This window comes from Cyrtonyx montezumae, unplaced genomic scaffold, assembly GCF_038088225.1.
Source record: "Cyrtonyx montezumae isolate F1298 unplaced genomic scaffold, pur_monq_1.0 scaffold_7, whole genome shotgun sequence".
Lineage (NCBI taxonomy): Eukaryota > Metazoa > Chordata > Aves > Galliformes > Odontophoridae > Cyrtonyx > Cyrtonyx montezumae.
In genome coordinates this window covers 22,637,506-22,653,056 of record NW_027072078.1, presented here as the reverse complement: position 1 = coordinate 22,653,056, position 15,551 = coordinate 22,637,506, and the positions used below count along the sequence as shown (strand labels likewise).

Sequence of the window (15,551 nt, the reverse complement as noted above, 5' to 3'; positions counted from 1 at the left end):
GCAATTTAAGGATAACCTTTTTAATTAACTAGCAGGGAGAATGAATAAATAAACTGCAAAGCAACCAGCTGGCTGCAGCATCCCCAGCTGAGGGGTCTGTGAGAGAAAATGGCATTTGGTGTGATGGCTCCAGACATGCTACTGGATGGGACTGTACCAGCATGAGATCAGAATGGAGGGATGATGCTTCCCTGGACCGTTTCCTTGCCTTTCACCCCCAGTACTGCCCTGGCAACGTAGAGGGGAATCACAGCTGTCCAGGTGTGTCTTGATGTGTATAATTAAAACCCATGGAAGCACTTTTATTCAGAACTTTAATAAAAACGAAAATTGAACATCATTATGAAGGCAGCATCGCTGTGACACGTGCATTAGCTCTGTTTTTAACTCTGCACCAACCCGCCTCGGCGCACCAGGGGAGAAAACCTCAGCCCGTGGCTTGCAACGGGGGCGCCCGCCCCGAATCCCTTAGCGACCCTAAGATGGCGCCGTGCTGTTAAGACTCAATTTCCCAGCGCGCCGCGCCCAGGGCTGTTTGGCGCCGTCGGGTGGCAGAGCGGGGGCTGATGGGAGTTGTAGTCTGCGCAGCTGCGCGCCCTTTGGCGGCGGTGCTGGCCTCTGCCCGCCGGTGGGTATGCGGGCGCTTTGGGGAGGGCCGGGCCGGGGCTGTGCTGCTTGCGGGTTGCAGCGGAGGGAGGAGGACAGTGGCCTGTGGTAGGGTGCTGGGGGCCTGGTCGGCAGGGCAGGGGGATCTGCCTGCTCTGTGGGCAGCGGGGAGCCTGGCGGAAGGGAAGTGTGCTGGGTGTGGGGCGGGGGTAGGGGGGCTCCCGGGGCTCCCGGGCCTTGAGGAGGTCGGTGGGGGGGTACCCTAGGCTGTGGGGTGGGGGCAGGGATGGAACATCGGCCCGAGAAGGGGGTGGGGACAAGAGGAGGGACCCTCGCTTTGTACTGTTAGTTAAGTCCATGTCTGAGCACTGGAGAACGCGGGGGGCCTCCTGCAGGCGAGGCCAAGGAGCAGATGGAGCGAGGAGATCCGGTGGGGGCCTGCTGCTCGCTTTCAGTAAGCTCTTCACGAGCACAGCAGTGCGAGGGCCTTTCTCAAGGCAGGAACTGACTCTTCCCCTCTGCAGCTGTGTGTGTATCTCCTGCGTGCTGTGAGATGCCTGAGAACCAAAGGGTTGTTAGGTACTAATCACTGATATTAATGAATTGACACTGTGTTAAGCTTGTTGTTGGGGACAAAGTTGAAACTTCCACCTGGCTACTTTCTGTTTTAGGCTGGTCTCTGTACCTACCAAGAAGTGGGTGCCTATGTGATGAAGTACTGATGTACTGATTCAGGGTTGTTTGAATTGGTGAAGATGTCATCTGGCCTTACAAAGGAGCAAAAGAGAAGAATTGAAGAGAACCGCCAAAAGGCTTTGGCTAGGAGAGCAGAGAGGCTAGCAGCCCAGCAAGGTGGGCAGCTGGGGATTGCTGGGCCTCGGGTGAAAGAACAGAGTCCAGACAATCGAGGAAGCTTGAAGCAAGAAAACAGTCATGTCAGGTTCATTAACCAGCCCCAGCAGAACTCAGACAATCCTGCGGAGCACAAGAGCTATCTTCAGAAAGATTATAATCATTACACTGCAAACCAACAGATGGCTGGTTCACAGGGAGAGCAACGAAAGAATTGTTCAGAGGACTCAAAGCAAGCAAGTGGCATTAAGCGGTTCCCTGCATCGATTGCAAATTCTCTGAGTTCTTCCCATCAACATTACTCAGATGGACAACATGGACAACAAACTTTAATTAGTCTTGGTACATTCCAGCCACCCAAGTGCTACCCAGCTTTCAAAAACCCTACAGAAACATCTCACCCTGATTTAACTGTTAATGTGCACCCTGACGGTATTAAAGACTTACAAAGTCAGAGCAAATCTGCCATCAGACACGTTTCATCACCAAGCAGTGCCACTCTGAGTGCTTCAGAAATGGTGACAAGTAGAAACAGACCAGCAGAAAGACAGAGTGGAAGTGGTGCCTTCCTGGCCAGCACTAATATGCAGAAGCTGACTAGCCCTGCTGGTGCAGACTCTGTCAAAGTCTTCTCTTGCAAGAAAACAAATAATGTTACAAAAGGAAAATGTGTGAAATACGGGGAAGACCGTTTCCAGGTTGAAATAGGGTATAATGCTGAACTCATTGCTTTGTTTAAGAAGATACCAACCAGAAGCTACGGTAAGAAATACTTGTTTGCTGATAATCTCTGTTCTGTGCTGGATTGCTGTTTCAGCATATGCTGGAACTGTAGTAGCATTATGCTCTTAGTAGGGCAGCTAATGTTGGGATCAAATATATGGTATGGTACTAATGGGGTATTGGCAAAGTCAAGGCAGCTGAAAAAGAGAAGAAACATTGAGCATAAATATCTTGAGTTTGGATTTAGTCAAGAAATCAGAAGTTTTATGAACAGTGCTTGAAGGAGTTTAATATTGGCATCTGGTCAGTGTTTTGGGAATGAAAAAAGTTATTAATGAATTAGTATGGGAAAATAGGCTACTTCAGAGTTGATGGGCTGAGTATTAACTAGGTTATTGTGAGTAGTGGATCTCCACCTTTCTCCAACTAGCTGATCTTTTCTCCATGCCTTTGTTATATTCTCTTTCTGTTTCCATACATACATTGCTGCTCCCTGTGGACGATTGCTGCATTCTTGTTGCCTCAGTGTTAATGTGCCCTATAGCTTTTTTTGACGTTGTGTAGGTGAAAGCCTGGGCATGCTGTTTTTCAGATGTCTGTCAAGAAGTTTGCATGAGGTAGCATGAATTCTGTATTGCCTGGCATTAACATTTTACAGCACCACGTTTTTCTACCCTTCATAACTCATATTCTGCCCTATTTTAGATCCAACTACGAAAAAATGGAATTTCAGCCTGGAAGATTACAGCAATCTGAGTAAGTAAATGAATCGTCGAATAACAAGAAAAGATCTTAAGTCTTAAAATAACCACTGCATCCGTTCTCTGATTGTTATTTTACTTCATTATTGTCTGGAGCAATAAAAAAAGATGGTGCTGTTCAAACATGATTCCCAACCTTTTAGGCTTCTACCTCATTTTATGTTTTGACACATTGTGGTATGTGAGCAGTAATTTGATTTTTGATGTAATCTAAATGCCTAGCATAGGTGTAACTTTTTCTGCAGTTGCTGAATTGCTTAGGAGTCAAAAGCCTGATTATAGGGGAGTCTGTATTGAGAACTGACTGTGTTCCATTGACTAATGCTTTATTTATGGATCTGTTGAAGTATTTTATTTTTATACTGCTTTTTTTTTTTAACTGTTTTTCCTGTTAATTTTGGATATCAGGGAAGGAAAAGTAGTTTTCAAAAGCTCCAAGTGAGGCTGAAAATGAATTTTCCTTTTTTTTTTTTTTTTTACATAGCAAGGATGTTTTTATCTTTTTCTCTACTGTCATTTTATTCTGCAAAAATTGAGAGATGACAGAGAGGCAAACGAGTCAGGTAAGCTTTTTCAGAAGTACACTGTATTGAAGCCAGTGATAAATCACTATTGATTTCACTGGGAACAGATTTAGGCTTGTGTTGAGCACTTTGAAAAACCCTCAGTTGAGTGCTGGTATTGTAGCTTCCCATGTGGGTTGCCACACACATTCATTATTTAAGTGCTGCTGGTTTTCTTGAAGTGTATTGAGTACAGATGAGAGTGGAGACTCTGCACCAAGGAACCTGCAAATAAAGAGAACGGTTTTTGGAAATTGTGTCATGTCAGGTGTTTGGTTTTTTTCCTTAAACTGTAACTTCACCTATAATGATAAAGACAGCATGTGGATATGGATTGACAAAGAGACAAAGGGGAAAAATGTAATGTGTACCAGCCTTGTTAGTTGTGCTCTTCAACTGGCAAAAATATGTCTCTTCTCTCACCGTGCCCTAGCATCATGACACAGGTGGTTGCCTCAAACTGTAACATAGGAGCCCACCTGGCTGTGCAGAAATACAAGTCTAACAGCAAGCTGTGTTAGAATAAGGGGTGATGGTTTTCTAACAAAGGAGGGATCTAGGGTTTTGGATGAGATTCCTTCCTACGTGTTTTGAGCATTCCTCCTTTATGAGATTGCTTATCAGATGTCCACATGAAGTGAGAGGCACAAATTTTTAGGTCTTCCCCCTTTTCTACAGAAACACCTTCCAACCTTTCTAGGCACATACTGTTGATCATACTGTTGATCACCATATCTCTCTCTGCAGCTTTCTATGTGAAAATGCTATGACTGTGTGCAATTTACTGCTAAATGTACATTCAGTGTGTACAACCAATCTCTGTTCTTTGTCCCTTTATGTTATATGAAGAAAACTTCATTCCCTTTAAATATGAAGATGCCTGGCTTGCATGTCAACCACTTGTTCCTTCCTTTCCCAAAGTAATTTATCAGTGTTTTTCATTCTTTCCTTAGTATCTCATGTTTTTCTTCCTAGTGGAAGCAGCAAGTCAACTTTCCTCAGTGATTCTGGTACCATTGGAAGGAGAAAATGCAGTTGACTCATCATCAGGCTCTCATTTCATCAGCAGTGGGGTTGATATGGTATCCCTCTTGAACATGTGCAAGAACTGGAAGAAACACTCAGCTCTCATCAAAGGGAAGTGTGTGCTGATCTCTCGGTCTCGGTTTGAGGTTGATATTGGGTATTCTGCAGAAGTGGTTGGAGTGTTCAAACAGATGAATTCCAGAAATTATGGTGAGTCTCTTGTTATTTTGATATTGCCAGGGCTGCTTTTGAAGTGCTGTGCATGATATGGAGGAGATAGAGTGTGTGAGGGCGTCAGTCTTTGAAATAGCATGAGAGGACGTGCTTCGGTGAAGATTTTGAGAGCTGTCTTAGTTCTGGTATAATGTTATATCTGTGTCTCAGAATCACAGAACTGTAGGGGTTGGAAGGGACCTGCAGATATCATCTAGTCCAACCCCCCCGCCAGAGCAGCTCCCTAGACCAGGTTGCACAGGTATGCGACTAGGCAGTCCTGCACAGTGCCAGAGAATCTCTTCTCCAGGGCCAATTAGTTAAGATGATATTTCAGCACTTGGTATTACATTTACTCTCAAGGTGGGGTGTGACGGCGTTTTGCCAGTACAGAGGCTATGCTTGAGTTCTTGTTTTTATAGTCAACTGGCTGCACTCAGTTTTCAAAGGTACACAGTAGTTTTCCCACCAGCTATGTGGGAATGAGGGGCAGTGTGATAAGGTGACTTGTGCAGTGTCATAACAGGTCAATGTCAGCACGGAGAGCAAATCCTGAAGCTCTTGTTCTTTGGGCAGAGCTCTACCTGGCTTAATCTGTCCTGTTCATTCTGGATTCTGTCTTTCCTGGAGGTTGTAGGCACGTGCTAATTGGATGTAGAATCGCTAGACAAGTCAGGACTCCATGTTACTTTTCAGAGGTTTGTGTTTCTAACTTTCTTCTATTTGTTTAACATGAAAACAAAGGGAGGAAAATTGATGTCTGGACAAGGTAGGAATTCTGTTAAAGCTGTATTGAAATGAAGATGGATTACCACGTTCTTATGGGTAGAGAATTCAATCATAAGAAAGTTACCTTTTTTTATCTTTTTTTCTACCTGTTGTAGATGTGAAGACCAGAAAGTGGAATTTCTTACTGGAGGACTATCCCAAACTGAGTGAGTAGCTGATCTTTATTATTTTCCGTTCTGTCTAGGGCTATTTTCTGGGGAGGCAAGTGAACTGTAGCTTCATTTCTTGGATTAAGCCTTTTCACTCTGGTGAAATGAGTGGCTAATGAACCATGAAGCAAGCATCTTCCTGCTTTGTCAGGCACTTATACTGTTTACCCAGACTCAAAAATGTATAAATATGTATTACTCATGCTGCCCTGTTTTTATAAGTTTCTGTGCTGAATTTCTGTGCAGCTGCTTAGAGGACCTCTATTTACTATTACAAAAATGCTACTGCTTAGAAGGTACAGCAGGCATACTTGAACCAAGGAGCTGCAGGAAAATGAATTCCTATCTTCTGTCTTGCAGGCTTTGAGCCAGGTAGGCATGGTGGCTACCAAGCCTTAGTGTTCTTATAGAAATTCTGTCTTACAGACTACCTTTAGGTGTATTTCTATAATCTTCAGTGCCAGCCTACCCATAATGTTTTGCTCCCTTTTGTGTGTGCATCAGTTCATAAAGTTGCACAGCCACCTCTGGCTCAGAAAAGAATGCAGAGCAAAACTTAACAGGCTTTTCTACTTCCAGTTCTTCCTCTTAGTTTACCACAGGATTGAAGAAGTATGCACAGTATCATGCTATATCATTTCATACCCAGCAAATTTTGACTTTTCAGATCACAGCACTAATTTTTCAAGTCAACTGATGATTTTTATAACAACCAGCTTGTCCACAGGTACAGTCTGGGTGCTGACTGTCTAGCTGATTTGGTTCAGCCTCTATATATCAGAGCTACTAATAACACTAGATTTTCAGTTGATGTATGAAGTAGGTTAGAACTTAGGTTTCTCCCATAGCTGAGTTTACTCTTTGCTAAACAAGAATTGTTTGTTCCTCTTACAAACTGTGCAGGTTTGCTTAAAGTCGAAGCAGTCTTGAAGAATTTTATATCTTACTAGAATGTTTCAGTGCTAGTTGATAGATGCTTTAAAAAAAAAAAAAACTTGGCAAAAAATATAATTCTTCAAGAGCATCCACGATTCCCTTACGGATGGAATCAAAGCACATAGTGTTGTTGCAATGTCCTTCTCTTGGTAGAAGATGATCAGCAGACCCCTGCCTTAGCTCATCCATGCTATGCTGTTGAAATTGTTGACTTGACTGAACTAAAATGCACAACTTTACTGTAGATGCCATTGCTCCAAATAGTTTTTCGCCAGTGTAGCCTGATGTTTTCATGGGATACTCAAGCATACTTAACTGAGCATGTGTGTATGCCTGTGATGCATGCCTAAGAATGTTAATAATAGTTAAGGACTGAAAACTGTGATAGGGCAAATCATTAAAGTGAGCATGTCTTGGTGGAGACTAAACTCCAGGATTGTGATGCTCACAGGCTCTAAGTTCAGTGGGAGCTTTTTAGAAGGGTCTTTTCTATCTGCAAAGGGCCCTATCCTGTAGTAAGAACTAGGCAGTCTGAGCAAATGCATCATCTCTCAGTCTGTCACTACGTTTGCTGGCAGTTCTACACATTACATGAATTAAGAATTCCAGATTCAAAGGAAAGCAAAATCCAACTGAAAAAAAAAAAACCACAAAAAATTATTTAGATGTTCTTGCAAGGAGTAATTTGTGAGGGCATTTGAGGCTTCTTGTAGCACGTGCCTTTCAGGAGCAGCATTAGCTTTCTGCCTGTTAATTTACCTACGTCAGGGAAAAAAAATAAAGGCTGGTTGCCATTTCCAGAATTGCTGTCTGTTAGTTTGGAATTGTTTGTAGAGGTTAATGTCTCTTTGCCTAGTTGTTCAGTCATCTTTATATAAAGGTCACTTCAGTAAAATGTGTCTGTTCGATGAATCATGCTGGTGGCAGATATATCTTAATCACTCTCCCAGCTCATGTACAGAACAATAGCAACAGAATTATCAGTGAGCAAATTGTAGCAATTATGCTAACACTTAGCTCAGTCTGTGAGTGTAATAACAAGCTTGTGCTGTACTTCGAATGGAGAGAGTTCTTGCTATTGAAGTACAAATTGAACTGGAGAGTTTAAGAAGTTTGGCCAAAGCCCAACCACAAATGGAAATCTTTTCATATGTATATTTCTTCAAATTGCTTTCCCCCTTCATATGACAGAGATCCATTCTGCTGCTTCCCTCTTGGAGACAGGTATTCTAATTTCAGCTGAGTTCTGGAGGTGCATTTACTGCTGGTGTCATGAGTTCTTATTTCAATGTGCATAGCTCTAGTCATTTTTGCAAACAGAGTTGTTTTATAACTTTCTGACTTCATAAACAAACCAACTACTAAATAAAAGTGTCTCCTTGCCGTAAGGGTTCTGTGCATGAGTGTGTTCATAGTTCAGGAGATGCCTTATGTTTTTAACAGTGGTCAGATGGATTACTGGACGTGATTGCATGGTCCCTTCTCACTATTGTTTTAAACTGCTATTTTCATATAAATTTACTGTTTGATTAAAAATAGCTTTTTTTTTTCTTTCTTTTTGAGGGTAGGATAAAGGAGGCTGCAGTAGAGACCTCAAGTCAAACACTGCTAGTGCTAAGGGATTTAGGTGGCAGCCTGTGTGTTGGTTCTGGCTTGCAGAACTTCTGTCTTGGTGAAAGGCAGAGTATACCAGCTCAGCAAGGAGTTGCTGTTGGTATCATGTTCCTGAGGGATGGCTGTCTGAGTGCCATTGACTGTGGTACAAGAGTTAAGTTCTGAGTCTGTGAATTTTCTTATCCAAGTGTAGTGAATAGGAGATGATCTGCGTTTCAGACAGAACTAAACTGGTGTGAATTTAGGTAACAGGAGGAGAAGAAAGTTTTCAAAGCTGAGGATATGTGACCTTTGGGTAATTGTCTCACATAACTCCTGGTCGATGTACTCAGGGGTAGTGGAGACCTCAGAGATATTCAGTGCAGAATCCCAAGATGCCTCTGCCTTCTAGGCTTCAAGAGCTCTTTTGTTCCCATCCATACTTTTATTTCTGAGTAAAGTGTGCCCTAAGCTGCCCTTAGTGTGAATAATCCAGCTCCAGCTGTATTAGTAGCAATCATCTCTGAATGATGGCATCAGAGTTTCAGTTTTTTATAATCAAGTCTAAATACAAGGGGAGGGAATGTGATTCATCATGTGGTGCTGAAATAGATTTCAGGAAAGAGGCCAGGCTGACACAAGTGGATGATGCAGTGCTTTCTTGAACTGTTTAAAGGTAGGAAATAATGTTGCTGAGGTCAGGAGATGTACCCTGATGTTTTTAATGTAAGTTGTGCATGTGTTTCCCCTTCTAATAATCAACTGCTCTGTTCTTGGCAGTGAAAGCTTTCCAGAGCCTTGTGTCTGTAGAAGTGGAGCCACTTCCTGGGACGGTCATACAAGCCTTTGCTGCTCAAATACAGAGCTCTACATCACAGAAGATGGATTTTCCCGATGCTGACCTTTCAGTAGTGGACTCAAAAATTGTAACAAGCCTCATGCCCTTTCAGAGGGAAGGTGTGAAGTAGGTCCTTTTCGCATGCTGTTAAGATCTAATCCTTGCCTGGAATTCAATGGACCAGTGTTCAGGCCACACTCTTTTTCATGGATGGTTTCATGTTTCTCCATAGTCTTGGGTTGTGGCACTATGGACTGGGTTTGACTTTGTGCGCATGTGTGCGTTTTGAATGACACATTTATTTGTTTCCAGCTAGAATTCATCATTAGTCAGGAGAAAAAATAGCATTTTGTTAGTCTTACAGAATTGTTCAAGTAATACACTTCTCATCTCTCACATGATTCAGAATGTGCCTAATTGTCATATGATGCTTTTGTAAGGTCATCTTTTCCTAACCCAGTTCATCTCTGTTGTTTGTTTGTATTAAAATATTAATGCACATGGAAAGTGCCAGGAAATGGAAGCCTGATGATGAAGGGCTTAAAATGGCTAATTGTATTCAGAGAGAAATTTTCATATGGCCCTATTTCTGCTGTATATGGCAATTAGTTATTGAATTTGAGATGCAATCCAGGGAAGTCCATACTTACTGCTGCTAAGGTGACCATGTTATAAATAATATTAGCTTGATAGCAGTGAGCTCTTAAGACAGAGCATGAACAGTAGCATGGATTTGCTGTTTAAATAATTGTAAGATCTCGAGTCTACTCCATTTGGTAAATCAGTGTCTCCAAGTAACCACCCAGGGTCACTTGGATCAACTATCTAAGCTTTGAGAGAAGATTGTTGTGCACTGTTCACTTGAGTTAAGGCTAATAGAGAAGTTACAGGATACTGAAATAAAGCTCAGATCACTTCTGAGATCCATCTTGCAGGCTTAATCTGCAAAGGCATCTATAGTTCATCAGATACCATGCAGCTAAAGATATTACTGCAGTTGAGACTCACAGTATAGTGTCATGCATGGTCTGCAGAGGATTTAATTTTTTCACTTTTTCTCAATTCTACAAAATGCTCCTCATCTGATTTAGAGAGATGAGTTGTACTTATCGTGGCTGCCAGGAAAGAGACAGTAACCTATTTCTTGACTCTTATATTTCCCCTCTCTATTTTCCTCAGTTTTGCAGTTTTAAAAAGTGGACGTTTACTTCTTGCGGATGACATGGGTTTGGGCAAGACTATTCAGGCAATTTGCATCGCTGCGTATTACCAAAAGGAATGGCCCTTGCTGGTGGTGACTCCTTCTTCTGTGAGGTTTACGTGGGCAGAGGTACTGTGAGATTGATTATGTGGATGACCAGTAGAGGGCATATGTGATGGTTATTCTGTGTTTTGATCTGTACAAGTGAATTTTTTTTTACAGATGTATTTTAAGGTAAGGAAAGTAAAATCTGTACTTATTTAGAAACTTAAAAGCAGGGAAACTGCTTGACATTGGCACTGACCACATGTCATATTCCTGCTTTCTTTTATTGGCTGTTTTTCTTTTCGTGGTCCAGCTGCTGGAAAGGAGATCTAGAGAAAATATGTCCTCTGAGCCTTTGTTGACTTGTTCCTGCAAGTCAGCTGCTCCGAAGAGATGTTTTGCTCATTAATGCCGAAGACAATAGTTGCACTGAAGCAGTTGTTGGTTGTATTCAATCTCTTTATAGCTGGACCTGCCGTAATAGAAGTTCAGATGTTGGGATTTTCTCCTCTTTTCAAGAGGTTCCATTGTCATTGTCATTAAATGTTTGTCATATGTCTCTTTCAGTCTGTCAAGGATATGACTCCTCTGAGTCCTTTATTGCTGTTAATCAGAAGCCTGAGAAAGTTTGCATGGTTAGGAGATGTAATTTGTTGAAAGAAATCACTGCCATAACTTGTATACTGGGGCTTTTTAGTTGCCATAGGCTAGTGAGATGATCATTCTGGGAGAAAAATGTGAGCCACATGTTTCAGGTCAGTAATTTTCATGTCTGAGTAGGCAAGATTTCTTTCTGTTACTTTCTCTGTGATGCTACATTGGAGAGAAAAAGAGAAATGTATTGATGGAAATATGCTTGTTTTGTACTGTAACCTGGTTATAAGAACCTCTTGGCCTTTGTTTCCATATTCAGTAGTGCCACAAAACACTGAGTGACAAGAAAAAAAATTTTTCTGAAAAAGGGTGCAATATTCATTGTGTTTGAAATGTGAAGGACTTGTTTCAGGGGTCTATGGACCTGTGGTTCAATATCTATTCTGTATCCGTGCCTCCTGTTGGAGACCTACTGGGAGGAATTTGGAGCCTGAGTTACTGAAGTCATGGGTACCTACAGCCAAACTCCTATATCCTGCTCTAGGAGATGTAAGCAATATGAGAGTTTTTGCCTTGAGTGCTTCATTTCCTCTGTCTGCACCCTCCAGGCCTCCCTGGGAGGCCATTGTGGGAGGTATTTGTTAGGAGATTTGCTTTGAAATTGTCTGTTGCTAATAGTACGTGAAGGATGTGAGTCTAAGGAAAATGTCTGTCAGAAGGTGTAGAAAAAGGTGCAGTTTGTTATGGTCTGTAACCTTCTCAATTCATTCTGCACAGATACGTTAAATGTAAAGTTCTTGTTACGTCTCTGAAGCTGAATTGCCAGAAAATGTGTTCACCTCAGAAGTGTAGGGTTTAGTGTTTGTTTTTCTGGGCTCGTGCCATTGAGTGCTTATATATTTTAAGTGTGATAGGAAGCCACCGAGAAGGTTGAGAGGTGCTGCAGATGTGCATTTGGAGTTCTGCGTTAAAACTTAGAGGCTCAGATTCTCTGTTCCATGAAGTATGCATGTGACCTTTCCAAAAGGGGAGAGCAGTACAGCTGGGAGCTTCTAGATCCTTTCTACTGCTGCTGTCTCTGTCAGTTTTGTGTAGCACCAGCCCCATGTTTTTTGATTGTGATCTAATCTTGCCCACATGGTGGCCTGATTTGATTGTGGTGCTTGTAAGTGGGGAAGTATAGGCAATTGTCAATTTCTCATATGTTGTCAGCATGTGAATCACCAGACTGCTGCATGTAGTACAAAGAAACATTAAGGTTGGAAAAGACCACTAAGATCATCAACAGTCACTCTTTTATTGGAAAGCTCCAGGGCCAGTGGCTCCACCACTTCCCTGGATAAACAGAGAAGAATAGGGCTTGGGGGATTGCCACAACTGAAGGTGCTAGAACCAGAGATGCCATATCCCATCACCACTCCTTGAGTACTCCTGTAGAGACCATATCCTGATTGCTGCAGCACCAGCCAGCCCTCTACAGAGCAATGTCAGTAGGACTCAAATGTTGCAGAGAGGTTGGTGAATGGATTCACAATGGAAACAGTGAGTGCTCAGTACCTAACGGGTGCGTTTGGAGGAGGATATCTTCCTGCGGTGTGTGGAGCATTTCAAGAAGCTGATTTGAATTACTTCCCACATGTAGTTCATCTGCTGTCATACTGCAGCTGGTGTGGTGTCAGTTTGATCTTTTTTGTGATTTTTAAAGTGGTGGTGTTTTTTAATTTTTGTAGACTTTGCAAGAATGAGGAATAATGGAAGTTTTTGTTGGTGTGGATGTGTTATACTTCGTCACTGTGGAGTAAACACTGCTGTAGTAATAGATGTTTACTGCTCTGAATGCTGTATTTCACAGCCTGAAGTTTCCTTTGGAGTGGGAAAATGACGAATTTCCCTGTCAGCAGTGTTCATTGCATTCTCTGGCTACAAACACAGCAAGTAACATTGTCAGGAGGTTACACACACTTCTACTGCAGATCAGATTTTTTTTTTTTCAGTAAGAACCAAGAATAAATCATTTTTGAGCCTTCCTATCTGTGGAAGGTGGATTTGGCCTTACATCCTGAGTGCTGTTTTTGATCTTCTTATTACTAGCAGTACTGACTTGTGAAGGATGCTCACCCTTTCTGTGCCCTCACCTGGTGTCTAGCAGTGAGTGGAATTGCTCCTTGTTCTAAGCGTCTGTAAGGATGCCCTTTTATAACCTGTGGTGGGTTTGGGGATCTTGGCAGTGGATGTGAGCACAGTAATGCAATTTATCACTCTCTTTTCTTCCAGGCATTTCACAGGTGGCTTCCATCCTTGAGACCAGGAAGCACCAATGTTATAGTGACTCGCAAAGACAACCTAACAGCAAGCTTGATTAACATCATCAGCTTTGACCTTCTCAGCAAGATGGACAAGCAACTCAAGAGCGCTTTCCAAGTAGTTATTATTGTAAGTAGTATACTAGAGTTTTAGAGTTAGTTATACTGCAAATGGAGTATCCTTAGGGTTGTAGAGCAGAGAGGCGTAAGGCAGGTCATTTTTAGTACTGAAATCCTCTTAGAGTTGTGTCTGTGATTACAGCTCTGTGAGCAGAAACATTAGAGTTCTCTCCTGAGGCTATTTTTTCTGTTTTACTGGGTGCCTCCCTGAGTTCACTGTGGTTGGGTATGTCCCTTGAAGGAGACTGAGGTGTTGTATGTGGTATGTCAATACAATAGCTTTGGAATGGTATCTTTTTAAGGTAACTGGACTTGATGTTGATTTTAGTGTTCATCCAACAAACCAGATAACTTCTGAACACCAAGTGTATGGGTGAACCGTCAAGGAATCTTACTGAGTTTGGGTACCACTAACCATGTGCATTGAACTTTCTTTGATCACTGGTATCATTACTGTTGTAAATTATTTCAAAGCGTATTTTCTTATTTTTCACCTTTTTAGGAGCTGTGGTAAAAGGCATTTTTCTAGATTTTGCTTTTTAAAAATTCTTTAAGAGAATTAAAACTTTTATAATTCAGACTTTAAAGACTGAAAGTGTCTATATACCTTCTTGCAAGTGTCTCACGTTCTCAGCCTAGTTTCACAGCAGGCAGATCCACCTGTCCCCAAGAACTTGGAACATAATAGCCCTTTTGTTTCTCAACATCATGTGGGAATATGAGAATAGATGAGGGCTCTGGAGACCAAAATGTTCATGAGTGGATTGATTTATATTTCCCTTTGCCCCCTCGGTACAAGCTATTCAGAATGGAAATACAGATTCTTGCTTTGTCTGGGCTGCTGCTTTCTGTAAAGGGACTTGGGCTCTGGGACTGAAGCATCGGAATCCCCTGAGCTGCAAATATTCCTTTTGTGTGTTTTTATGTTTACATTTGGATGCTGTTTGTTTTTACAAATGCAAGTTATCCTTCTGAGTGCTGAGTTTCCCTGCTTTCACTTCGAATATTCTTTCACTGACTGGGGCTATTCATGTAGGCTGTTAGCTGGGAAGAAGAAAGCTGTACCTGGGTGACTAAGCAGTTGTACTAAGCATGTTTTAAGCATACATGATTGCTTGTTCATTCACATGTGGAAAGATGAGAATGTATGCTTGGAGGGTGCTGAGTACTTTTTGGGTCCAAGTCTGCCTGGAGACAGCAAAAGAAATGAAAGCTGCTTGGGGGTGAAGTCTCAAGTAGGAGGCTATTTTCCACCTGGTGAACCCTGTCAGCAAAGCAGTTTGATCCTAATTAGATTTCTTTATTTTCTGTATTGTTTTCATTAACCTCTTCATTTAGCAAAATAGAACTGAATAGGTTTCCTGTGTTTGCTACATTTTAAGGGGCATCAAGGTGGAAATATGGGGCAAACAGTCATTGGTGGTAGAATTAATATTCCTCTTTTTCCACCTGTCTCTGTCCATCTCTTTTCACTTGCCTGTGATCATTTGAGATTCACAGCCTTAAAGTTTGTTTTCCATTCATTTACAGCTGTGAGTTTGATTGTAGGAAGCCTGCTACTCCCCGTGCTGTCTTCAAGTTCAGATTGTTATGTGACTGTCCCAGTGCTTGAAATATCCTCTGGGATGACAGGCTTGTAATGTTAGATAGCTGAGAATACTCTGAATTTGTTCTTTAGCCTGCAGTTGGAGTGTGGATCAGAGCTGTCTTCATTTTCATGCCTGTTTTGTTACAGGATGAATCTCATTACCTAAAGAACATAAAAACTGCACGATGCCGAGCTGCCATGCCTCTACTTAAGGTACGTATGCTGCATGCCAAACCTCCTGCAGCTAAGGCCAGACTCCTAAAGTAGTGTTACTCTGAGCCAGCAACTGAATTCTTCTGTTGTGCCTGTTGAAGTCCGAGTAACTGTTGCTTCAAGAGCAAAATTTGTCTCTGACTTAACCACTACTTTTCATACAACAAAAGAACTTTAGAAACTCCCTTGATCTCGTTGTGGAACAGCCAGTGATGTTTTATGGTGATGGGAAGGAGGGAACTTCAAATCTTACTGGATGTATTCATAGAGCATGGAAAGAATATAGTAGCATTGATACAGCTTACTTAATGTAAGTTATTGTAATCAATTATTTCTTGGCTCTCAAATCACTGTGGCATATCAAAATGACCTTACCTAGGTCCCTTCCTTGGCTTTAGTTTTGACCTTTGCTCTGTTACTGCAAGCCTCCAATGTACT

The 15,551-nt window shown here is 42.0% G+C and overlaps 1 protein-coding gene across 2 annotated transcripts in view; it reads left to right on the top strand.

Moving 5' to 3' along the window:
• Positions 1 to 1,144: 1,144 nt before the first annotated feature.
• Positions 1,145 to 15,551, top strand: part of SMARCAL1 (SWI/SNF related, matrix associated, actin dependent regulator of chromatin, subfamily a like 1) — a 34,241-nt gene continuing 19,834 nt past the window's right edge. For both annotated transcript variants that reach the window (XM_065750350.1, XM_065750351.1), the window contains exons 1-8: positions 1,145 to 2,220; positions 2,887 to 2,937; positions 4,481 to 4,741; positions 5,629 to 5,679; positions 8,992 to 9,175; positions 10,229 to 10,379; positions 13,164 to 13,322; positions 15,048 to 15,113. In XM_065750350.1, coding sequence (XP_065606422.1) covers positions 1,362 to 2,220; positions 2,887 to 2,937; positions 4,481 to 4,741; positions 5,629 to 5,679; positions 8,992 to 9,175; positions 10,229 to 10,379; positions 13,164 to 13,322; positions 15,048 to 15,113 — 1,782 coding nt within the window. In that variant the 5' untranslated portion in view covers positions 1,145 to 1,361. The remainder of the gene's footprint in view (positions 2,221 to 2,886; positions 2,938 to 4,480; positions 4,742 to 5,628; positions 5,680 to 8,991; positions 9,176 to 10,228; positions 10,380 to 13,163; positions 13,323 to 15,047; positions 15,114 to 15,551) is intronic.